This window comes from Ovis aries, chromosome 20, assembly GCF_016772045.2.
Source record: "Ovis aries strain OAR_USU_Benz2616 breed Rambouillet chromosome 20, ARS-UI_Ramb_v3.0, whole genome shotgun sequence".
Taxonomy (NCBI): Eukaryota; Metazoa; Chordata; class Mammalia; order Artiodactyla; family Bovidae; genus Ovis; species Ovis aries.
In genome coordinates, this window is record NC_056073.1 from 47,013,577 (window position 1) to 47,040,042 (window position 26,466).

At 46.6% G+C, this 26,466-nt stretch overlaps 1 protein-coding gene across 2 annotated transcripts in view; it reads right to left on the reverse strand.

Annotated features, from left to right (window-relative positions):
- Positions 1–21,356, reverse strand: part of DSP (desmoplakin) — a 43,731-nt gene extending 22,375 nt beyond the window's left edge. For both annotated transcript variants that reach the window (XM_027958464.3, XM_027958463.3), the window contains exons 1-7: positions 20,906–21,356; positions 9,066–9,168; positions 7,685–7,833; positions 6,017–6,191; positions 2,307–2,435; positions 1,362–1,412; positions 314–475 (exon numbers count right to left, since the gene is read on the reverse strand). In XM_027958464.3, the coding sequence (XP_027814265.2) occupies positions 314–475; positions 1,362–1,412; positions 2,307–2,435; positions 6,017–6,191; positions 7,685–7,833; positions 9,066–9,168; positions 20,906–21,105 (969 nt within the window). In that variant the 5' untranslated portion in view covers positions 21,106–21,356. The remainder of the gene's footprint in view (positions 1–313; positions 476–1,361; positions 1,413–2,306; positions 2,436–6,016; positions 6,192–7,684; positions 7,834–9,065; positions 9,169–20,905) is intronic.
- Between the last annotated feature and the right edge of the window lie 5,110 nt (positions 21,357–26,466).

Genomic DNA, 26,466 nt, shown 5'->3' on the forward strand with positions numbered 1-26,466 from the left:
CCCAGGTCTCCTGCACTGCAGGCAGATTCTTTACCACTGAGCCACCTGGGAAGCCCACAACACATACTGAGACTGTCTACTTCTCAGGTCTAAGCCACCACGTTCTTCGGTGTACACTGGGGGACATCTGACTGAACTGCCTCACTCTTCTGTCTTCTGAGATGCTAAGCACCGCACTGCCTGCCTTAAGTTACTGAAAAGCCTTTAGGAAGGAATGATTTTTCACGATCTCCCCACCAAGGCTGAATGACAGGCGGCCGACTGAATGATTACAAACGCGTCCGTCGCCGACGTGCGGCTCCCGGGGGCTTACCGAGAAGGCCTCCTGCTTCTGAGCGATGTTGGTGTTCCTGTCGCTCCAGTCGTACAGCAGCTCCTCCTCCTCGCAGTCGTTGATCCACATGATCTCGCGGGACGTGGCCTGGATGATGTTCTGCAGCTGCCGCAGGTGGTCCATCCTCTCGAACGACGCTTTCTGCACAGGACGGTCAGAGCAGCGTTAGGACAATGTGCAGATGGGTGGTGCTCCCTGCAGACGCCACAGATAAACCCTGGCTGGTTCCTTTCACCAACAAAAATCCCAAGAAGCAGTCAAATGCTAATTTCTTGCATTCAGTGATCAGCTGGGAGATGGCAAAGACCCACGCAAACTTAGGAACAAGGGGACAATTTTAGATTCAATGAACTAGCTTGATTCGGATGGGTCTTGACTCATACACTGATGTTTGGCTTCACTAATTAGCTTTGGACCATAAAGAGAAAACAGATTCTTAAAAAGATAAATCAAGCTCTCTTTGCCCTCTCCAAGGTCCCCGAAATTCAAAGTGTCATCACCTTGGAAAACAGCCGTGTCGCCACTATCCATGTTATTTAAATATCATTGCCAACAGGGAAACACTGGCAAAGTGAAGACAGGGTGACTCAAATAGGCAGAAGAATAGAAAGATCTCTTTTTACCAGTCAAGGAATTGATTCAGTTTGTCATAAAATGGTAAGGATGGTCTGGAAAACCACTCTCTAAAGAAAACAAGTCTTATTTTTGCTTATATTTTGTAAAAAGGCTGCAGTTCACAAGTGGAAAAGCTTTATGTCTTTAACTGCAAGTATTTAACAAGGGCTATTGACGGGAGCCTTCAACTTGCAAACAGAATAGCACTGTCTTCAGAAACAATTCTTTTAAAATTCCCTTATAAAGAAAACACAGCAGCAGAAATGAAATTAGCACCTGCAAGTCCCTCATATACTTCCAGGTACTTCCAGAGTCCTTAAGGATAGCGCCAAGCAGGTGCTTTAATCCCCAGGTCCACACTTACAAGACCGAACTGCACTGAACACAGAGCTTTCAGAATAAGTCGTCTTACCAGCAGGTTTTCATACTCCTCCTCCAGCTGGTAGATTGCAGATTTCTCCCGCTAGAAGAAGACCAACAGTGAGTTAACTATTTAATTCCCCTTGAGGGTTTACATAGAAAGAACAGCCCTTCTAAACCTCCTTCTGTCAAACACATACTAACTTCCGATTCCCCAGTAGCAAGAAGTAGCTGCTCTACGGAAACTTTTACCCACAAGGACTTTTCCCAGTCAGTCTGGAGGCAAATTTCACTGGCCTGGTGGTGGCACTTCTACAAAGTTAAGGGCTCATCACTATCACTTACAGACTCGCTGTTACACAAACTTTTAAAAGTTTGAAAATATCACTTAGGACTCCTCAGAACTTAGAGAAAAGAGGGAGAGACCTGATCAGATACTCAAGTAGACAAAAGTAGGTTAAAAAAAAAAAAAAAGAGTGGAAGAAGTAAGGACGAGCATCTCGGGCTAAGGACAAAAGTCAGTGATGTAAATGGTACAAATGAACTTTATCAATGAAGCAGAAACAGACCCTATGTAGACAAGAGCCTGGTTGCCAGTGGGGAGCGGGGTCAGGGGGTGGACTGGGGGTTTCGATCAGCAGACGTAAACTAGTATATATAGGATAGAAAACAACAAGTTCCTACTGCATAGCACAGGGAACTGTGTTCAATATCCTGCGATAAACCATCGTGGAAAAGAATATGAAAAATACTGTATACATGTATAACTGAATCACTTTGCTGTACAGAAGTTAACCACAACACTGTAAATCAACTGTACTTCAATATTAAAAAAAATGCCTACAGGTCAAGATGAAAAAAAAAAAAAAAACAAATTCCCAGTCTGTTGGGGAAGAAATCGCGGACTCATGTTTGAGCCCACACTGCCTGGGATGCTGTAGCTACAGCAGCCTTCAGTACACTGTTCGGAGCCTCTGCAAAGAAGAGTTCCAAGTACCAGGTCAGCTTTGATCTTGTCCAGCTGCCAGCGGTAGTCCCCAATGGCGTTGTGGATGCTCCTGTGGCTGCTGATGTGCTGCTCCACCGAGGCCAGGTCCACGCCCCAGGTCATCATGTCCATCTCCGCCTGCCAAGGAGACAGAGGGCCCTTATTTCCAACTCCCTCCTCGACAGCACCCCTGGTGGCCAGGCGGCCACGGTGCATATGAAGCTTCCACTCAGATACAAATGAAGCTGTAACTAATCAATATTTTCGAAACCAAGAAAAAAAAGTTGGTAAAGGCTGCTGCTGCTGCTGCTGCTAAGTCGATTCAGTCGTGTCCGACTCTGTGCGACCCCACAGATGGCAGCTCACCAGGCTCCCCCGTTCCTGGGATTCCCCAGGCAAGAACACTGGAGTGGGTTGCCATCTCCTTCTCCAGTGCATGAAAGTGAAAAATGAAAGTGAAGTCGCTCAGTCGAGTCCGACTCCTAGTGACTCCATGGAATGCAGCCTACCAGGCTCCTCCGTCCATGGGATTTTCCAGGCAAGAGTAGTGGATTGGTGTGCCATTGCCTTCTCCATTGCAAAGGTGAGGAAATCCCAAACAGTTCGTGGGGGTTGCCCAATACAGTAAAAGCTGGGGGTTCCCTCAACTTATCTGCCCCCATCTCAAGATGGGCTGAGCAGAGATGATTCTGTAATGAGATCCTTAAAACCTAGACTGTGCGCACTGAAGGAAAAAAAAAAAAATCTACCTGTGCGTGTCCAAGTGACCTGTGTGTACAGACAGCTGCGATTGCAAATCTATGTATGACACAGTGTGATAAAATACTGACAGAGGTTTCCATATTCAGTTGTTTTTAAATGTGCATCAGAAATAGTTCATTAAGCTCAATCAAGTACTACTTCCCAAGCTTAACAGTTGACCGAAGACAATTTTTCATTGTTTATTTCTTTAACTTGTTTTGAGTAATGCAGTTGTTGACTCTTTAAATCCAGAAGTTAGCACTGCCTTTTGGGTTGCAAAACTCTCCATGGCCCATTTCAAAGAAGTGACAATATAGCTCTAACACCTTCAGTTCAGTGAATACTTGTAATATGAAGATCATGGATTTATGTTAGCTTTCTAAAAAGTAAACCTAACTTTCTAATTTGCATCTCCATTACTTCAATTTCAGAGTGCCAAAAAATAAGAATCAAACATATTATTTCACAAGCTGCATACTGGGGCGAGTCTATCATCTCGTCTTTCTTTGGCATGAGCTCATGTAAATTGCCAAATCTCTCGGACACGGCGAGGGCAAACATTCCAGAACGGTATTGCAGCGGGAACAACACCCGCTGTTCTAAGCCCCGTCCACGTTCTCATGTACTTGACGAGCCTTCAGAAAAGGCAGCCCACCAGACAACTGTAAGGACTCTGACCTTGCCCTCCCATAACCTTAAAGCAAAGCAAGCGAGGGCACCAGGAAGTTAATGAAATGACCAACCCCGCCTTCATTACCAGCCAGGTGTGCAGTATCTGCCCTGCTCATCAGCAGAAACACTAATCAGGGAAACAAGACCCTGGCCCAGGAGTTGTGTGACTGTGTGCCGATCGTGCTGCTGGAGACGCCTCTCCCTTATCAGCTGGCCGGGCGGCTCAGTCCCCCGGGAGCAACAGGAAAAATGCAGGCTTGGAGGAAGCAGGGGTAGGAGGAAGGGCTGGAGAGCCTCAGAGCAAACCGGCAATAGGGGATAAAGCAGCTCACAGTCCCTTTGAAACCCTCATCAGTATCATCTGTTAGAAGACACCCCCCCCTGCCCCTCACCACAATGGAGAATTGAGTCCATGGGATAATGCTATTTTCAAATGCTCAAAATTTGAAAATCTGGAGCCTTGGGGCCTCCCTGGTGGTTCAGTGGTAAAGAATCTGCCAGCCCCTGGGTTAGGAATACTCCCCGGAGAAGGACATGGCAACCTACTCCAGCATTCTTGCCTGGGAATTCCCACGGACAGAGGAGTCTGTCGGACTACAGTCCATGGGGTCACAAAGAGTCCGACACAAGTTATCAATTGAACAAAAATGTTGAGCCTTGGCATACTTTTAAACTATTGTTTTAGCTGGAATATTCTATACCAAACTTTTCTAGAGGACACCATGCTAAGTCACTACAAAATTTATTGTACTGTAGGGATAGTGTAAACATTTTGTTAATAAAATGCTATGTTTACAGATTAAAAATAAAAAAAGTTGAGCCTTTGCTACAAAAGATTCTCACAAAGCTACACCCAACATGAATTCAGAAAGTGACGAAGTATGAGCTGTCATTTTATAGAACTGTGGTAGTGACTAAGAAGAAGTGAGGGAATCTGCCATTTTAGAAGTCATCTGGTTCAAAGGTTGTTTCCCCTAATGTCACTGATCCTCCCGACATAGTCCAGGCTCCAGGAGCTCTGCCCAGCTTTCTCTGCCGGCTCCATCCCACAAGGACGGGCATGCCACCCCTCCTCACTCCTATCTGAGCACGGTTTTATTACAGCTCAAACCCAGCTATCAACCCCACACTGCTCTGCATAGAAAAGTGGCACTTGGGTGTGTATATATATCTTTTTTTCCTTAAATAATATTCCCTTTCAGGGCTATGGGACACAACATTGAAACCCTCATTTTCTGGCATGGAGTCGACATATAGCAAATGCTTCAGAAACGTGTGTTCAAAGATTTAAAGGGAGTTTGGAAACCTGCAAATAGGTTTGTATTTACGTTGCTGGAACTACAACTTTCCTCTTTTATAAGCCCCACCTTCTTGTGTTACAGAGTCTTTGTAAGACACGGGAGAAAAGGTTAACTGAACGAATGAGTGAATGTTTAGTCCCATAAGCCCTCACACTTGCGAAAGAACACCCACGACAAAGATTGAGAAACTTCAGAACCACTGCCTAACTGGTCCAAGGACAAGTCATAAGACCACTATTTCTGACAACCTCGATCCCACCTCTGCACGACTGAGCATTCTGACACGCCCACCTTCTCAAGAGAAGGATGATTCGTCAGGATCGGTTCTCACTATAAAATTCCCATCTACATTCCTCCTGCCACCTGTTCATTACAGCACCTAATTACTACATAAAACAACAAAACAATCATTAGCAGTGAAAAATCCTTTGTAGAAACTCCAGTTCTCGGGGCTCAGCACATCAGGTGCCAGCATCTCACTTTGCTCCCACATCAGTGATGTCACGCTTGCACAAGACGCCTGACACTTCAAAAATACAAGATGAAACAACCCATGAGCCCAAACTGGAAGATCCAGTCTCCCTGCCTGTCCAGCTCCTCCAATTCCTTAGCATTTTAAATGAACCTCCACAACCTTCTCCTTCTTTCTCTTAAGGACCTCTCGGTAACACCTGATGAGCTCAGGGATGAAGTGTTTTTAGCCATGAACTCCCATAATAGTTGTTCCTGTAAGAACTAGATTTTCACCTGTTAAATATTACTCGAGTGATAAAGTACGACTATAAAACCATGAGGCTGGTTCCCTAAGCCACATGAGGAAGAAGAAAAAAAAAAAATCCCCGGAAGTTTCATTTATTTCTAAATAAAAGCCTTCATTCCAAAATAAAAGCACATGAGGAAAAGGAGAAAACAGCAAGAGGCCTGGGTCATCGCCCCGGCCGCCCCGGTTCGCACGAGGGGCTGGGAGCTCTGAGCACCAACCTCCTCCCGCTGGAAGCTGCTTACCCTCTGCTGCCTCATCCACCCCAGACACTCGCTGGTGAGGCGCTTGGTGAACTCATCCCACCCGGAGCCACTCTGGCAGGTGTACCCTCCGCCGCCCTTGGAGCTGGCCCTGCGGACGCGGGGGGCGCTGATGGCTTTGTAGAGGGCTCGCATTTGCTCCTGCAGCTGCAGCAGCCTGAAAGGAGAGGGGAACCATCACGCCACGGCAGGAAGACAGCCCCTGAAGACCTGTCCTGGGCAACCATCCCCCTTTGGGTCAGTACAGGGACCACACGTGCTCTTTTTTGATGACCTCTCTTTTCTTTTATAGTTTTATTTATTTTGTCTGCGCTGGGTCTTCATTCCTGCAGGGCTTTTCTCTCGTTGCAGAGAGTGAGGGCTACTCTTCGTGACAACGTCGGGGCTTCTCACGGGCTCTAGGGCCCCCGGGCGGGCTTCACTAGCTGCAGCTCCCAGGATCCAGAGCACAGGCTCGGTAGCATCAGCACAGGCTTAGTTGCTCTGAGACATGTGGGATCTTTCCAGCTCAAACCCTCATCTCCCGCACTGGCAGGTGGATTCTTTACCATTGAGTCACCAGGGAAGCCCACAAATGTTTTATTTATAGGCTTTTTTTTTTTTTTACCTTAGTCACAGACAAAACCTTAAGTATTCTTCTGCTCCAGACCTGAAGCATCACAGCAAGGGTAACTGCCTTTGCCCAACCTGGTAGCATCTTGTACTTTCTCATAAGTTCCAGCCTGGGGATCTCCTAGGACCCCATGCTCTGAACACCATGATCACACAAAATCAGACTACACACCTCTGCATGAAACGGCATCTTCAACTCTATGAGTCTCATTTCTGTATGCAGTAAACTTAGCTGGGTTCTATTTTATTCATTCTTTTAAAAATATTTATTCACTTGGCTGTGGCGGGTCTCAGCTGCAGCACACAGGACCTTCTATCTTCATTGCAGGGTGAACTCTTAGTTGGGGTATGTGGGCTCTAGTTCACTGAGGGATGCACCCCAGGCCCCCGGCAGTGGGAGCACCCAGTCTTAGCCACTGGGACACCAGAGAAGTCCTCAGCTTAATCTCAGACTCAAAAGTCAACGACCGCGCCAAAGGCTTTTGTTGCCCCCTCAGCGGAAGCACGGTGAACACCTCACAGCAAACTCGACTCTTCAAAAGGAGCACACCCTCCTGGGCAGGTCTGCTTAATTCACTGCTTGGCAGCTTCGTGACTCCACAAAAGATGAAGGTAGTGGGTTTAGGTGATTTGTATTAGAGACCCAAAAATGGGGTGAAATTATCAAGCAAGGGAGCCTTTCCCGGAAAACGTCTGTGCTTCCCTCAAGGGAAGACCAGGGTCAGGGGACTGAGTGTAACTCCTACACCACGTCTGCACAACTCCTGCTGGTCTGCAGGCCCGCCTGCACCATGCTCGCTCTGTGGACAATACCTTTTTCCTTTCTCTCTTTTTTAAAAATGTCTCTTTGGCTTCACTGTGTCTTAGCTAGGACTCGATATCTTCGTTGTGGCATCCAGGATGTTTTAGTCACGTGTGGGATCTTTAGTTGCAGCACGTGGGATCTAGTTCCCTGACCAGGGCTCGAACTCCGGGGCCCCCCGCATTGGGAGTAGGGAAGTCTTAGCCACTGGACCACCAGGGAAGTCCCTGCAATACCTTTTCTGATAAGCATCACAGGGCTGGCCCATCTGCCGCATCTCTCTGATCAAGCTATCGGTAATTTCCATCTGATCGTTGGCCTGGGCGAAACACTCGTCCAGCTCTCTGCTCCGGGCCAGCTGAATTCCATCTCCATACTTCAGTTCCTGCAAGAAAGAAGTCACGTGAAGGGAGCACACGATACGGGAAAGAAAAGCTTCATGTGTGCTAACTGGAAGCGAAAGTTTCTGCTATAAACTTAAATAAGTTCCCCCCCCATTCCATGTAACTGCAAAAAAATCTTTAAATGAAAATTATCTTATTAATTTGAAGAAACTGCCTGTAATGCAGGAGACCTGGTTCAATCCTCTGGAGAAGGGAATGGTTACCCATTCTTCTTGCCTGGGGAATTCCATGGAGAGAGGAGCCTGACAGGCTACAGTCCATGGGGTAGGACGTTCACTGTCACAAACCAAAATTGTAGACTGTTTTTTTAAATTTTGAGAGGCCTTTAAAAGCATGTCCAAAGATTGCTAATCTTGCCCTTGCTTCAATGTTAAATGCCTATCTTTCTTATTTACACAAGCCATTCATCTAACTGGAATTCTGCTATGGTAAGAGCCCTGTACCGTCATGCCAGATAAGGTCTTTTTTTTTTAGTTTTTTAACACACAAACTGAGTTTTCCCTGCATCTTGTAGGAAATAACTTTTCAGTTCTTAGAAAGCTGTCTAGTTGGTCGCATTGAGCTAATAACTATACTGGTTTTGATGATGAGTGATATTTAGTGAAATGCCACTTTTGGAGGGAGCTGAATGATGGGTACTCAGATAAAATCACGCATCTCTTGACTTCTACACCTATTTCAGTGAGATCCGATGCTATCTCAGTAGCATCCAGGGGCATGAGGCCTTCCCCAATGTTACTATCTCCCCTCAATTTTTAATTGCTCATTTTCCCATACTTTGTAACATTTCTACTGTAGAACTGTTCTCACAAGATGGTAAATTTTCCTGAAAAACTGACATTACATTGATGGTGTACATCACAATCTATGACAACCCAGTGACATAAACACGACAGGGTGCATCTCTAGGAAGAGAAAGCGTTACCGAATCACATAAAACAACCACAGGTGATCGCAATCCCAAAAGGGTGGCAGTCCACAGAGTAAGCATTTGTTGGGAAAAAGTGTGAAAACTAGTTCCCATGGTTCAATCAACACTGCAGGTAGGTGGGGAAGTCTGTTCTGAGACAAAGCATCGCTACATGCTAAGTATGTGAAGAAGATGAAGGATGAGACTGCAGAGGTCTATAAGTCTATCAGTAGGAGCAAGCCCAGGAACAGAAGCAGCTGCGGTCGGCACTAGGGGGATTAGGGGGTTGGGAAGCGAGCTTACGGGCTGTACAATGAGCTCTGCCCTCATCAGGCAGTCGGAGCAGTTCTGCAGGAGCTCCTGGATGGTGTTCTGGTTCTGGTGCCTGGACATCGTTCCCGTTTGACTGAAGGAAAAACACAGAGAAGGCTGGTGGTAAATTTTTTTCAATTTTGAAAAATTGTAAACTTTCAGAAAAGATGCAAAAACACTCCGCCCCGGTCTCCCTCCCATTGCTCACATTGGCTGGGTCTCTGTGTCCCCCTCCCCCTTTGCTCACATTGGCTGGGTCTCTGTGTCTCCCTCCCAGTTGCTCACATTGGCTGGGCCTCTGTCCCCCTCCCCCTTTGCTCACATTGGCTGGGTCTCTGTGTCCCCCTTCCCCTTTTCTGTGTGTGCTTCACAGGAGATGTGGGTTTGATCCCTGGGTCAGGAAGACCCCCTGGCAGTCCACTCCAGTGTTCTTGCCTGGGGAATTCCACGCACAGAGGAGCCTGGTGAGCTATAGTCCATGGGGTGGCAAAGAGTTGGACACGACTGAGCAACTAAGCACAGCACGGGATCTAATCTGGATGAGTCGTGGAAATGCATTTCTAGCACCTTCTCTGTCACTCATCCGACGTCAATGCCATCAAAAGTCCCTCTGCAAAAGGGGGCTTCAGCCCAGAGCTGCAGGGTTTCCCTGACCAGTCTGTGAGGACACTTGTAGGAGACGAAAGAAAAGCTTATTCTGCAAAACTATTTTCTGCAATTACAGAAAAAGACGATAACGGTCAAGAAAAAACGGAGTGAAGAAAGCGATGGCAAATTTAAGTATCTTTAATGCAAAAACAAGGCACTTTTTTCCTTTCCAGATGACTGTGGAATATTACCCTGTATGACTGCTCAGCCACAGGTGTATTGCGAATGCAGCACTTTACTGGAAGAGAAGCGGCAGAAACTTTAAAACAAGAGTGGTGTCTAAGGAGAATGTTGTAGATACTCTACACTAAAAAAATATTTATTATTCGTTTGGCTGTGTAAGGTCTTAATTGCGCATGTCAATTCCTAGTTGCAGCATTCCCAGGCAGGCATCGAACCTCCGCCCCCTGGGAGTGCAGTCTTAGCCACTGGACCACAAAGGAAGTCCTAGATATTCTACATTTTAAAGAAAGAAAGAAATTCAGTCTGTTCGAGATACAAATAAAGAGTCATCTATAATAAAAAAGTCTTTTTTTAATTTGCCAAGGTGCTTTATGCCACAGCACAGACCACTACAGCTTAGCTTAAGAGACATGTAAAGCCCATTAAATTATTACTGTTTAGGAAAGACTTTAAGAGTGTCCTACAAGAAACCTGAGCTCCTCCCAGCATTCAGAGGCACCAGTCAGCCCAGCCCAAGCTTTCAGATAAAACCGACGCCGGCTCAATCCGGGACTTTCTTTTATGTGTTTGTGTGTGTTGGGAAGGGTGTCCGTGCATTTTAAAGGAAGAATTTCACTGTTTAAAAAAAACAGTTTGAAAAGCACAGGCTGTACTAGGCAGAGAGGTGGTAAGGTTACAAGAATGTGGGATGATCCCCTCCGCTCCTGATTCTGCCTCATCTCACATCCGAGAGGCACTTTCTCTCGCTACCACCCATTGGCAGTCCGTCCCTGCCAGCTGGGCTCCCGACATGCCAGCACCGGCTGAGAGTGCGTGGGTGAAAAACCAGCTCCCCTGGGAACCGCTGCCAGGTGGGGCCGGGGCTGCTCCAGGCAGGCTGGGCAACGCCCACCCAACAAAACCAGGGCGCCCCACCCTCCCCGCATGAATGCCGCCCTTCTCCGCCTCCCACGCAGAATCAGGCAGGAGGCCTGGCACACCTCTGGGATTGCTGAGATATAAACAGGACTCTATCCCTTGTCAAAACCTGTGCAAAATTCCAATTGACTTAGAACACTTTCCAAAAGGCACCTATTGTAATAGGGAGGAAAGACCTTCAGGAGACAGAGACTTTAAGAAGCACAGAAGCGTCATTGAGAAGCGAGGATGGCTAGGCAATTAGGGAGTCCTGTGAATTACATTTGTTTTCCTGGTTGAAGAGGCATGAGAGGACCTTTCTTCTGAAACATTGGGTCATTCTGATACATGACTGGGTTCAGAGGGTGATTCCCACAAAGAATGCCAGTCCCTCCCACGCAGAGAAGGCGCTCTCAGAGCAGCGCAAAGTCTGAGTTTCTTAAATGACTTAATAACGTGTGTGACTATGAAGACTAGCACAGGGGGTTCCTTGGCAGGTGCAGATGGGAGCTCTGGGTGAGGGAAGGGCTTGGCCAAAATGTTCCCTGGGGTTTTTCCATATCACAAAAAATTAAAATATTAAACATTAAAAAAGTAAAAAAGCAGCAGAGGCCAAACTTGCGAATGAAAGTCTCTAAGTGTATATATGCAAATCTTTTGGGGCCCACATGCCTCGGGCACGGGTCGAGACCATGCCCCCTGCAGCGGAGGCACAGAGTCCTAACCACTGGATGGCCAGGCAAGTCCCTATACAGGTCTTTTTAAAGTGACTTTATGCCACTAGATTCCTTTGACAACAAAATTAACTCATCAGCTCTCTTTACCCAACTACTAGAGTAGTTAGTTACACGACACTTAGAAATGAACTGTACCCAGGAAAAAGAGGAAAAGCAATTAAATGTTGGCTTAAAATATTATGAATTTGCACTTAAAAAAAAAGTAACTCCACAGTCTGTTAATAATACTAAAAAGAATTCTTCATGTTTTACTAAAAAATGTGCCTATGTTCACTATACACACCCTTGACAGCCGCTAAAACCCTCTGTGTGTGCCTTGGCATGTTAGGAAATAGATGAACAGCTGTCATGCACAAAAATCTAATCTCTTTAAAAGTATAAAAAAGAAAAAAAGAAAAGCTAAACTGTAAGCACAGTGTAATGAAGAACCCTTGGTACTGTGACTGGTCTTAGGAAAGTATGATCTGATGAAGCAAATTTTGTCTTAGACACAACCTTTCAAGACTAGTCCTTAAAGCAAGACTTACAGCTCTCATCTGTCATCTGTAAAATCTCACTTCAGTCTGAACATCCTTGGGAAGCATCATCAAAATGAGACCGGAGGAAGGGAGACCCAGGTCCCCTGAGGTTTACTGATGAGGATAGAGAATCCACCTTCACATTTCAGCGGTCCTGTTTCCGCCCAGTGACAGACTCACACAGAACTGGCTTAAAAATCAAGGAGGCTGTGTCTGCTCAGAGGATGCTGACTCATCAGACACCCAGATGCTTCGCAAGACTGGACCTTACGCAGAGGACCCAGGACAGCTTGCTTCAGGGAACACTGGTGGTTTTTTGTCATTCAAAATGTTTTAAGTCAAAAACATTTTTTCACATAAGTTTAGATCTTTTTTAGTTAATATCTGAAATTTTTTAGATTCAGTTAACTCATCTGTTAGGCTAGATTCTATCTAAAATTTCCTTAGCTCATTTGTTCTGTAACTTTATTTTATGAAGCCAACAAACGTACTACTCCTATTGAAAATAATTCAAAAGTCTACATTCTGTTTAAAGATAATAAAGTTTCCTCTTCATACAGTGCATTTTGGGAAAATTCGAAATTCCATCAAACAGGAAGAAATCACTTATTTATTTAACAAGCACATAAGGACTTTACAAATCCTTGGCCTCAAAGAAATTTTCAGAACTGGTACGAACTGGTGTTAGGGGTGTAGAGATTTTAAACCATGTTAGGAATGGAACTAAAGACATCAAAAGTTCAATTTTTAAATTTTATTTCAGTGACATGGAGGATGAAGGATGTCAATGCAAAAAAAAAAAAAAAGAAAGAAAAAAGAAAACTCATCTGGGTCAAATCAATAAAAAATAATTTTGATCAAAATTAATAGCTTGCCTTGAAAAAAATAAATGCATGTCCTTAAAAGTCTTTAACATCTCTGAAATCCTGTTTTATCTTCAAACTCACAAAGACAAATGATTCATACAACAAAGGACCTGCCTACACTTTTTCTGAAAATCCTTCCTAAAACTTGTTTAAACAAGTAAGGGTAGCAGCAGGTTTACATAAAGCTCCCTTCATCAGAGGCTAAATGGAAAACATGGTCAGGATTTTCATCCAAGTGGGCCACATGAAAGCATGACCGGTATTATAGAGCTTTCTGTTTCACTACCTACAAATAACAGTCATTTCTTAAAAAAAAAAAAAAAAAAAAAAGATTCCAAAATTAAATGTGAAGTCATTAGTTTAACACTTTTCCCAAGATCATAGAAAAAAACACGAGAAAAATATTTCGAAAAGGGGCGTGCAACATTACAAGATTAAGACTTTTTTTTAATACTTTGTTTTATAAAAGTCTTTTACAATCGTTCTTGCTGTTCATTAGATACTTGACTGGTGCCCCCGACTCCGGATTTCTTGTGTGCGTATTTTCTTTCCCACCCGGTTCCTTCGTTTCTTCCTCCTTCCTTTGCTGTCTCTTCTCTCTCTCTCTCTTTTTATTCATTCCACCAACACAGGACCCTGGATGTGTGCCAGAAATGATGTCTTATGTGTATTCAGATTCACGGAATAATGACCTTGGAAAAACTCAATAAATATTTGATGGAAATTATGGTGATTACGTAATGCTCTTGAAACTTACTTTCATTAACATGGACTTAAAGTCTATTTGCTTAGCTCCTTACAAGGTTCAAAACACGTTCCATACATTATCTTGCTTGAGTTTCCTTAAAAGAGCTTAAGTAAAGCATCCATGGAGTTTGTTTTTTAAAAAATCGCTTACTTCACCTAAGGAAAATACCCTACCTTTAAGACTCACCAAACACATGTCAGTGGAAACATCATGTATCAGAAGTTACACACCCAGGGCTGCGGCCTCCATGCATAGAGCTTCCTGGCACACCTCTGCCCCCATTCTGCACGAGTTGTTTACACACCTGTCTGGCCTGCTCCTGGAGAGCAAAGTTCCACATCTCAGCCACTTTCAACTCCTACACACACCTGACGACACAGGGCTGTGCACACAGAAGATCTGTAGCACATGTTTGTTTGGCTTAGGAAAGGGGAAGAAAAACAAAGGCGAATCAAAGGCTGGTATTTCCAAAGATCCATCAGGTAGCGCATTTACCTCACCCGAATAGTGGGCAAAAAAATGTTTTGTTTTGTTTTGTTTTCTACCAGTTTTAGAAAGAAGCCTTCCTCTGATCCTTCATTTTGTCCTCACCCAGAATCTCCGGAATCAGCATTCTAATCAAGGTCCACTTCCTCCCCATGCTTACTATTTTCACAGTTTGTTGGTGAAAGGTAGGGGCGGGGCGGGCACCCCAATTACAGATCATTAACTTCAGAAGAGTTTGGGGGCCACCCCCTGCTCGGCCACTTCCGGCAGGACAGCCTGTGACTTGGAGCAAGTTAGTTAGACTGGAGGGGCCTGGGGTTTCTGCACGAACACAGCCACCTCCCAGGGCTGGCCTGATGCTTCGAGGAGGAGCCCCAGAGGGTGCAAGCCCCGCAGAAACTAAATCCTCCTGCCGGGTCGCTCTTACAGGGGAGCAGTGGCTGCTGTTGTGAAATGATTCTTAGATTTCCCTTTGATTTTTCACTTTGTGGTTTTTGCCCCAATTTATAATCTTGAACTTTGCCTAATTTTAAGGATATCTTGCAGCAAATTGAGGGTAGAGAGAGAAGCAAAAAAAAAAAGAAAAGAAATGATGACTGAGTACTAAGTGTGAGGCATTTCAGACTTTGTCAAGTAATTTTTAATTCCTAAAATTATCTATAAGATCTAAAATAAAATTTGAGACACTTCAGAGAGAGTGATACATTTTAACTGCATGAAAGACATTTTTTGAAAGGATCAGAAAAATATGCTTTCTTTTCCTGTATTGAGTGGGGATGAATATTTGACCCTTAAAAATTCAAAGCCAAAGTAGGGATTTCTATTTTGTTCTGTCCCTATATAAAAACTTACATTCCTTCTGATGTCTATTAAAAAAAAAAAAAAGTCATGTAGAAGTTGTTGAGTTATCCACCAAGAAGTGAAAAAATTGAAGTTGTTAGTCTCTCAGCTATGTCTGACTCTTCACCACCCCACGGGCTGTAGTCTACCCGGCTCTTCTGTCCATGGGATCTCGTGGCAAGAATACTGGAGTGGGTTGCCATGCCCTTCTCCTGGGGATCGATCTCCCCCTTCCAGGGATCCAACCCGGGCCTCCTCCATTGCAGGCATATTTTTTTTTTACCATCTGAGCCACTACCCAAGAAGCCAACTCAAATCAAAAAAAATTTTTTTCCAGGTGCCAGATGAAGCAAGGGAAATATGTCTGCATGTCAAGACTCTGAATTCCAAGCAAAAACTTGGACCTATCGGCTACAGCCTCCCACTCCTGGGTCATCATCTTCATGAAATCTGGATTTCGCATTCCGAGGGTCTCTGAAGGTCTTGGATCCTCCCCGGCCCAGGGTGTTGTGCTAAGGTGCCCGTGACGATGGGGCCATGCTGGCATTTTATGAGATGCTGTCTCTCAGAGTCTTGGGGTCTGTAGGGCGGTGGTTTCTACATCAGAACCACACCTGCCCATTTTCCCAGGATTGCAAGAGGGAAACAGAGAAAAGCAAAGGGTGGGGAGCAGGGCCCCAGGCGCCAAGGCCTCCAGACTCAGCCACTCCTTCTAGAACCTCTGAGAAGTCCGGAAAGACTGGTTGGCTGAGAGTTAGACTCCCCCAAGACACACCCAAGCTCTCCTGGGATCCACCCCAAGAAGTCAGCATGGAGGCATCAGCACTTTTTGTCTTTCCCAAGACATTTCAGCCACCTGAACAACAATGAAATTATGCCCATATTTAGAGAAAAAATTAACTCCTTTTGGAAGCTCTTCTGTAGATCTGCCCAGCAATTAGTGGGCTTAACTGCATTCCTCAGCAGATGGAAACTCTACAGGAGTGTGAATGAAAGAACACAACGGTTATAAAATACATCCTAGGAACGCAACAGTTTAAAAAGAAGTGAAAACTCATTGGATAAAGAGTTTACAAGGAGAAGAGATGTTAAGGTTTGATCTTTTCTTGAGCCATGGCGGTATACAGGATGCAAAGGCAGCTTAACTTCCAGCTAGCTGTGTGACCTAGGCCAAGTCATCTAACTACATTAACCTCAGTTTTCCATCTGTGAAATGGGAAGTTTGTTCTGAGGCTTGAGACAACAATATACCTGGCACATTGTGGGTGTTTGCCCTGTGGTGATATAACTATTATTAACCACAGATCTGATATTTTTATCAAATATATTACTTAAACTTAATCACTATGTAAGTGGTATCATCTGCCTTATATTAAGCAACACTGAATCTTACTTTGCCATCATTTCCCATTAAAACATTTAGAATGACCATTCTGTGAGTCACCCACCCCTGAGCCTGTTTTCTCAGATTCTCCCCTGCCTCTCTGATCCAATTCTGAGCTGAAGCTGTCACTCCATCACATCTACCTCCTGTCCCACTGCCACCAAACTTGACCAACTTTCATCACCTCCCTCCTTCACCGGTACAAGCCCTGAAAACAGTCCTAGAGCTCTCTGTGACAGTCTCATCTCCCTGTTACTTCAACGAAGACCCTGACTGGCTTGGATGAAACCTGCAGTGGATCCCCTGTGCCTACCCAAATCCTCCCACCACGGAGTCCAGGCCTCCCATGCGCTGCCCCAGCCCGCCCTGCCTCTCTGCTTCTTTACCATTTCCCCCCTGCAGCAAATGCCCCACAGGGAGACCGCCACTCTCTAGCCCTTGAACTTGTTCCAGTTTGCCACCTCTCACATTTTTCCTCCTGTTCTTCCCTCCCGCTGGAGCACTCTCTGCCCACCTGTCTTTACCAGCTGAAATTCCCCAAAGTCCAATTCAACCACTGCCTTAATAATAAAGTCTGCCAAGTGCCGCCACTATAGATGTTATCATGTCCCTTATGAAGCCTGAGTCACGGGCGCCCCTCCTGTGTAACAGAGTACTTATGTCCTTATCTTCCCTTAAAGAGCATCCGCTCCCTTCCAGAAGCCTTTGTATTTCCACCTTTGAATCTCCCCAACATCTAGCACACAGCAGATGCTCAGGATGTATTGGCTGAGCGAACGAATACACACACTCGATGTACTTTCATCCTGGAAGGACAGGGTTGTCCAGTCTCATACACTTCAGTGCATGGTACAAGAGGGCAGAGGGCAGACGGACGAGCCCTGCATGGACTCTGGGATTTGGGGCAAGTCTTAACCTCTTTGTCTCTCAAGTGGGAAAGTGAGGTTTATGTCCTCACCAGCATCCCCTTCCCACTCTACAATTAAATGCAAATATGCCTGTTTAATTTCATGCTAAGAAACAGGCTTCTTTTAAAAGTTAGTTTAAAATAGATATCAAATAGTGAGGCTTCCCTGGTAGCTCAGACGGTAAAGAATCTGCCTCCAATCCCTGGAGAATTCCATGGACAGAGGAGCCTGGCAGGCTACAGTCCATGGGGTCACAAAGAGTTAGACAGAACTGAGCCACTAAGCACAGCACAGGGACCATACACATCCTGGTTTGGAAACTGTGAGTTCTGGAGAAAAGCATTACCATTTTATGCACGTATTTCTGTGGTTTAGTGACAGTGAAGTGAAAGTCGCTCTTGTATCCGGCTCTTTGCGGCCCCATGGACTATACAGTCCATGGAACTCTCCAGGCCAGAATACTGGAGTGGGTCGCCTTTCCCTTCTCCAGGGGATCTTCCCAACCCAGGGATCGAACCCAGGTCTCCTGCATTGCAGGCATTCAGTTTACCAGCTGAGCCACAAGGGAAGCCCTTAGTGACTGTATTCGGCTGGTAATCCTCCTACAAATTCCACACTTTGATCATCGGAAGATCTAACTGGAGGACTTGGTCACTTGGCCACCAAATTTCACTACAGATTTGTGATTTCTACAGGAAAAAGACTAGAGTAAATCCGCCTTCATTGAAAACAGTAACATCCTACCCAGGAAAAATCCAAAGTTTAAATTTTCGAAACTAAACCTCTTTAATTATTGAGCCTGTAGTATGTACCAAGCTTGAAAATATTAAGCTAGAGCAGCAGAAGGTAAATAAAGTCATTGCAGATTCCATGCAGTCTGAAACAAAGCTGAAAAAGACAAGGGAAGGAGGGACTGTCAGAGTGAGAACGGTCTGGTCCTAAACAGTGACAACTGTTCTACGAAAAGGACCGACCGAGGCAAGAGATTGTAAAGCCACTTCCGAAGGAAAAATAAGATCTGGGCTCTGTTCACACTCAAATCCGTGTATTTAGGGAAGGGCTACATGCAAACATTGATCACGCAAAAAAAATCACCAGTCCAATTCAGCCAATCAAGTGGGAGTTTTAGAAACAAAGGAGTTTAGATGCAACCAGTCGCTCTCATGCTTTTTTAGGGGCTTCTTTTTGTTTTTCTTTTGTTTTTTACTTTAAAAACAAAGCACCTCAATTTAGAAAAACTTCTGGCCAGAAAAGTGCTTTTTGAATCCTTCCTCAACATTCATTTGGCAGTGAGAGATGGCATCTTGCTCCTGCAAAGTCCCTACCAGGGACTAGCAAACTCCCTCCGCACAAGACCAAAAAAAAACAAAACAAAACAAAACAAAAAACCTGGCAACAGGTACAGGGACCCTCAGTCGCTGTTTTAGTAAAATGCAGACCTCGGCTTCTGCGGGCTTTTGTGTGTGTGCTAATAATGCTCAGCCTCTAAGGGGCACCTGCCAGGCAGGGGCAGGCCAGGGGAAACTCCAGTCCCTGGATCCACAGAGACCCCCAGGCCACATGCCCGCTGAGGCCCCCGCCCCAGCCCCCCACCACCTCTCAGCCCGGCAGCTCCACACCAAAGAGCAGAAAAACAACCTCCCTCAAAGTTAGGTCATTTTTCACTTGAGTCAGTTCTCCCTTCCCGCAGAGATGTAAAACTTAACAGATTTACAAACAGCCTTCAAGTTGGAAAAACCAAACACACAAAAAATGATGCTCTACTATGCGAAAACATTGCACCTTGCCCAAATTTAACGTTTCAGAATTTAAGAATTCTTTAAAACCAGGTGTCTTTTTATGCAGTTCATTAAGCAAGGTATTAATTACAAATTTACTTCCAGGAGAAGCCAAGAGGGTGAAATATTCCATTAATAATAATGTGTATTGTCAATTTAAAACAGGATAACAGGAGCATTTAAAAAGAGAAAAACAATTTGGTTCATAAAATGCGGGAAAGAAGTGGCCTTGCTAATTCTGACTTGGGTTTAAATGGCTTTAAATGTATAGCATGTGCTTTCCAAATACTAGACGACTTGGAGGGGTAAGTAAAGTTTCGGATTTAAATGGTTGGCCAAGTTTTCAAACTAACTTAAGAACCAAAGTGAAAATGAGCAAAAGTTTCTTCCCAGCCTCCTTAGTGGCCTGGCACATTCTTCTGGAAACCCCCAGGCGGATTTTGCTCATTAAAGAGCGCCATCCAATTTTTTAAAGAAAATTAGTAAGAAAAGGAAGAGCGCCAAGATTGAGACGGTTCATTGGTCACTCAGAAAGGGAAAATAAAATTTCAAGGTGCTCCAGGAAGATAAAGAAATGAATAAATCGAAGCAGAAAACACGTTGCAACTCGAGTCCGTCCCCGCCTCCAGAACTGCTGGCAAAACAAAACCCCCGGGAGTGGATTCAATTTGCTCCTCCCCAGCCTAAGGCCACAAGGCAAGGTCGGCAAAGTTTCTGGAACCCAGGCCTCTTTCCCCCAAAGCCCTACAAGGCAAGGACTTGCAGCGGGGCGGAAAGGGGGGTGAGGGCCGAGAAATTCTCACGATTCAGGTGGGCAACCCCAGCTCCAGGGACTGGGTAGACGTAGGATAGTTATCTTTCTCCGCCCCTAACCGAGTGACCCCCCTCGCTGGATTTCCCCGCTGACTCGGAGGCAGACCTGGCCCTCTTCCCACCGCCCTCCCCGGGGCACCTGGACCAGGGCGCCCCCGGCGTGGCGGGCCGGCGGGGGTGGGACCAGGCGCCGCTCCTCCGCGAGCCCCGGCTCAGAGCGCAAGAGTCTGCGCCCGCCCTCCGCCACCCGGAATCCGAAGTCCTTTCTCGGGTGCATTTGAAAAACCAGGAAACAAAGGGCGCGGGCGCAGGGCCACAGGTGTGCTCTCCGGCCGGAGCTGCGGCGCGGCCGATCCAGGCTGGGGGGCCGGGGGGCGCGGGAACAGGCCGCCGCCCCCCGCCAGGCAAATCAGTCTAGGTAGCGCGAGAAGCCGACGAAGCGGAGCCTTCTCGACCCGGGACGCGCAGCCTCTACACAAAAGCCTCCCCCGGTGGCCGAGCTGCCCAGGCGCCGCTGCGGACGGGGTCTCGGGGTGACCACGAGTTGGCGATGAGCAGTAGCGCCCGCCGAGTCCACCCCGGCCAGCCCGCAGGCCGGAGCCCCCGCTTCTGTACTGATTTACTTTTGGTTACAGTTAGAGAAGTTGGCTTTGGTGGTCGCAGCCCCGGCCGCCTCAACTCCCATCTGCGGCTCTAGACTAAGGCGACGCCGCGCAAGGGATAGTTCCGGGCTCAGCCGGGACCCCAGCGCCCCGCCGGCACCTTCACTGGCCGGCCGCGGGCGCGTAGGAGCGGCTCCCTCCCCCGGGCGCACGCGCCCACCCCGGTCGGCGCGGCGCGCAGGGGACACGCCGATCCGGCCCCAGCGCGCGCGGGGAGTGCGCGCAGGACCTCAGACTGACCGACCGTCCCATTTCGGGACCTGAGTTTCCCCGTCGGTCAGGGATCCTTCCGGTCCCAGGGTGCCAGGGGAGGGTGGCGGCCCCGGCCCGCGCCCCGCGCGCCCTGGCCGGCCCGGTACCCACCCGTAGCCGTCCGAGTTCTGGTCGGTGACCGTGCAGCGCCGCGAATAGTACATCCTGCTGGTGCCCCCGCCGCCGCCGCCGCCGCCGCCCCCGCCGACCCCGCCGCAGGTCATCTCATAGCGCAGGTCGGGGCCGGACTCGGCGCGGGTCATGCGGCCCAGCGTGTTGATGCGCGGGTGCGAGCCTCCGTTGCAGCTCATGTCGGCGGGTACTTGGAGCGCCGCTCAGCTCCGGGGCGGACGCGAGGGCCGGCCGGCTCGGAGAGGGCGAGGGGCTCCCGGGAGAGGCCCCACGCCGGGGCTGAGCTGGGGACGCAGAAGGATCGCGAGGTCGCGCCTCTCCGCTGGGGCCGGCCAGGCCGCTGCGAGCGCGGCAAGCGGGCGGGGGTAGGGCGCCGGGGACGGGCAGGGAGCGGGAGCTGCGGCTCGCAGCGCGGCGAGGGCGCAGAGGAGCCGGGCCGCGGGCGGGTGGTGGTGTTGGTCGGCGGGGGCGCGAGTCTCCTCCCCGCTGGCGCCGGGCGCCGAAGCCACACCTGGCCGGTTTCTTCCCAGGGCGGGGTGCGGCCGCCGCGCCTCCCCGCTCCCCCGCGGGTGTCACCGACGCGCCCCGGCCGCCCCTCCCCACCTGCGCCGCCGGCCCGCGGCTCCGCCCTGCGCGCGGGGCCTGAGTAACTCGACGGGGCGGGGGCCCGGGACCCGAGCGCCTGGGGCGCGCGGCGGGCAGTGGGCAGGGCGTGCACGTCGCCCCGAGCTGGAGTGACGGGGAGGGAGACGCCCCCCCCCACCTTTTTTGAGGATTTTACGGTCCCCGGGGCGGAAATAAGCTGAAAAATAGAAGTCATTCGATTGCAGTTACTTATTAAACATTTACTTTTGATTATCCCTGGAAACGGTGCCGGCCAAGCCTCCTCTAGAAACTATTGAGGAGAGAACGCGTAGATGATGAGGTTTTGTTTGGAGGCTTTTTAAAAATTTTCTTTTAGTCTGGTAATTCAGAGTACTGAAGAAGTCCGTTTTCCGACGCGTGAAACGAGTCCTTAGCCGGGGAAGTCATCACCGTAAAAAACTAATTTCTTTGGCATGAAGATAAAGAAGAAAACACTACGGTTTCCACAGGGCATCGTGAAACTATAAATTGCAGTTTCTTTCATTCTGCCTGATGATGAACAGTCATTTTAAACGAGAAATCGCAAAGACCGCCACCCTGAGACCGTTTCCAAATTTTATAAAAAAAAAAACTCGGGGACCACCCCTGTCTTACGCGCCCCTGGGCACCAGCTCCCTGGACCCATCCTTTTAGAAACAGCTTTTCCCACAAGTCAGGGAGCTTCAGCCTCCCTGAGAGCAGCAAAGAGCCCTGGACAGATTGTCCACTGGCTACAGATGAGTAACACAGAACATTCCAGCAACTTGATCGAGGGCCCCTCCCAGTTAGTGGCTGAGTTTGACCCACACGCGGTCTCTGTCACACCGTCCATAAAAAGCTGTTTTTATACTTCGGAAAAAGTGTTCAATTACTCTGTAATAAACACCATTTAAAGATCTTTATAATAAATACGTGTCATCTCTCTAAACAATGACAGTTAATTCATTTTCTTATACAGTATATTTCTCCAATGTTTATCAACTGAAAAGAACAAAAATCAAACTATATTTGTATGTATATGTGTAAACTGGAACAAAAATCAAACTGTATTTGTATGTATGTGTATAAACTGAAAAGAACAAAAATCAAACTATCTTTGTATGTATATTTGCATGTTGTAAAGAGAATGGAAGTTCTCTAAAGATCCCATCTTATAGAACTCCAAATTTCCCCTCAGTTTTTAGGCACAAATCTTTGGCAGCACATCCCTTTCCTCCACCATGAACTGCAGAGTTCACCAGCCTAAGTCCAAGCAGTTAAGTCTACCACTCTTAGCACACTCAGTAATTTCCAACATTTTTTCAGTTTCCTCTTCTAATAAAGGCAAATGTGATAGTGTTCAAAGGATTTCACAAACACAGATATATAGGCAAGAACATCCCCCTGGAGAAGGAAATGGCAACCTGCCCCAGTATTCTTGCCTGGAAAATTCCATGAACAGTGAAGTCTGGCAGACCACAGTCCATGGGGTCGCAAGAGTCAGACACAGCTGAGTGAGCACACACACACAAACACTGACAAGAACAGTGCTTCTTCTGAAACTAAATCAGTGGCTGGAAGTCAGCATCAGTATAAGTGGCTGACACCCATGGGTGGGAGGGGAGAAACCTTTCCAGGGTATCAGTCCATAATGTGTAAAATACCTCTACGTATCTCTTTATTCATCAAGTAGTTACAACCTCTTATATGGAAGGACCAATGTTAGACTGGAAAACACACAGACTGCCCTCAAAAACAAGATAGTAAAACTTCAATGTTAAAAATTCAGGGATTTCTTTATCCAATAATGTGTAGTAAGAAGGTCACAGAAGCCTCCTTAACCACAACATTCATCCATGAACCAGCTCCCAGGATGGTGAAAGCTCTGCTCAACTGGGGGCAGGGAGGGTAGGGGGCAGAGGGGGTTCCCTCTGAGAATTCACACTGGGTAGCCCATGGCTCAGTGGTAAAGAATCCGCCCGCCGAAGCAGGAGACACTAGATATGCGGGTTTGATCCAGGGAAGATCCCCTGGAGAAGGAAATGGGAACCCGCTGCACTTGCCTGGAGAATCCCATGGACAGAGGAGCCTGGCGGGTTACAGTCTATGGGGTGGTAAAGAGTCGGACACGACTGAGACTAAGAGGCACACACATTTAGAAAGCGGTTATAAAGCATCTACTGTAGGCTCACTGCTGGTCACTCACTGTAGGATTTCACCTGCAGGAGGAAGACAAGTAATTGCAATACAATATTAGGTCTGCTGTTACATGGTGTGTCTTCAGAATTTCTGGGGTACAGGAAAGGGGTTAAAAAGTAGCTTTTTTTCTTACAACTAGGTTGCTGAAGTTTAGAATCCAACGTTTGGCACAGTCCTCACTAGCTGACCTGAGTAAGGTCAGCTATTTTTTCCCTTCCACTTGTAGATATGTCCCCTTGTACTGTTAGAGACACATCACTGACAAGTCACTTTCTCTGTAGCCGACCTTAAAAATGACCTTGAAGTTAGGAAACAGGCATCAGTCCTATCCTGAACATATTTTTTAAGTGAAACAGAGCCCCTTGATTTCAGTGAGATTAAGCGGAATCATTTACTTGCTCAAAATCCCACGGGAACTGTCTCCTATCTCTTTGGGGATAAATGATAATCCTTTACCACAGAAAAGATTTACAACTTGTGAGTTAAAAATAGCTGTTCTTCCTGCCTGCCACAGAAGTAGTATCCTTTTTCCCTTTTTTGACCTCACCATGAGGCTTGAGAGATCTTAGTTCCCTGAGCGGGATCAAACCGATATCGGCAGTGAAAGCACCAAGTCCTAACCACTGGACCCTGGGGGAATTCCCAGGGAAGTAGGATTTTTTAACAAATTGGAACTACAGAAACTAGGATTGGAATTGTATATATATATAACTGTATATATAATTGTATATATATATATAACTATATATAATTGTAGATATATAATATATATATGTGTATATATAACTATCTTATTATATATACATATATATATGAGAAACTAAAAAGCCTCTTGATGAAAATGAAAGTGAAGAGTGAAAAAATTGGCTTAAAGCTCAACATTCAGAAAATGAAGATCATGGCATCCGGTCCCATCACTTCACGGCAAATAGATGGGGAAACAGTGGAAACAGTGTCGGACTTTATTTTTTTTGGCTCCAAAATCACTGCAGATGGTGACTGCGGCCATGAAATTAAAAGACACTTACTCCTTGGAAGAAAAGTTATGACCAACCTAGACAGCATATTCAAAAGCAAAGACATTACTTTGCTGACTAAGGTCCATCTAGTCAAGGCTATGGTTTTTCCTGTGGTCATGTATGGATGTGAGAGTTGAACTGTGAAGAAAGCTGAGTGCCGAAGAATTGATGCTTTTGAACTGTGGTGTTGGAGAAGACTCCTGAGAGTCCATTGGACTGCAAAGAGATCCAACCAATCCATTCTGAAGGAGATCAGCCCTGGTATTTCTTTGGAAGGACTGTTGCTGAAGCTGAAATTCCAGTACTCTGGCCACCTCATGCGAAGAGTTGACTCATTGGAAAAGACTTTGATGCTGGGAGGGATTGGGGGCAGGAGGAGAAGGGGACGACAGAGGATGAGATGGCTGGATGGCATCACTGACTTGATGGACGCGAGTCTGAGTGAACTCCAGGAGTTGGTGATGGACAGGGAGGCCTGGTGTGCTATGATTCATGGGGTCGCAAAGAGTCAGACACAACTGAGTGACTGAACTGAACTATCTTATTTTTCCATTTTTATGAATAAGTTATAATCCTCCAGAAATCATAAATCTGTGTTCTCAGTAATATAAAAAATAAGATCAATCTCTCCTAAAGCTGTTGAAACTGTTCGAAGCTTTAAACAAAAGCAGTTTCATAAACTCACAGAAATTCCATTTCAGAAATGGGAAAATGTTTGTGAAATATATAAATTAGCCCAGAACTCTATTTTCCTTGGTTCAAGGGTCCGGGAACAGAAGAATTTTTCTGTTTATAGTGGTTTTTCATTTTTGCCAGAAGAGGAGGATTAACTTTTCAGAAATTGTAGAGCTGAGAGAAACATCTCAAATACACTTTCTGTTTCTGTACTGAGGAGTTGCCCCTTGGTTTGGGGACAAATGATATCTAATAAATTGTGTTTTGAGCATGTTTTTTTGACTCCCTTTAGCTGGATAGCATAGATACTGGAGACCCATCAGTCCTTTCCTGCCTAATCTTCTTCTTTCATTAAGAGCCCCAGGTTGCAAGATCGGGAGGCTGGAAGTCAGAGGCATGGCTGACGATATGCATAGGAATGGCTACAGAGAAGACACCCACACCCTTGGCCAAGTGACTTCTAACCCACCAAGCTAAACAATAACTTACATTAATTTTCCTGGGCAAGCATACAGCCACTGAATAGGATACAGGAGCGAAATAAGCTAGCCTTCAAAATATGCTCTCAAAGGAGTTTTCTAAGCTTATGCTTGTGAGGGACTACCGTTCTACAGTCTCGGGAGTGGAACACTTAGTCAAAGCTCTACAGAGTCGAGATACAGATAATAAGCCACCAGCACCACACGGATATATAATGTGCTAAGAGCTCCATGAAGAAAATTATGAATAGCTGCTCAATATCACCATTTCAGTGGACATGAATTTAAGCAAACTCCAGGAGACAGTGGAGGACAGAGGAGCCTGGCCTGCTGCAGTCCCTGGGGTGGCAAAGAGTCGGCCATGACTGAGCGACTGAACAACAGCAACACTCAGCCTTTACTGGAAGAATTCAAAACGTATATTCCACAGAGGATTTCAGAAACGAAATCTGCTTTGAAGAACGTTTATCCCAGGTGCTTTCAAAACTTTGAGAGCCTCAGAGCTCTCTGTCAAAGAAACCCTGTGAGGAGAGCCAGCAGCTGGCTGGGTCGTGGTGGGGCCAGG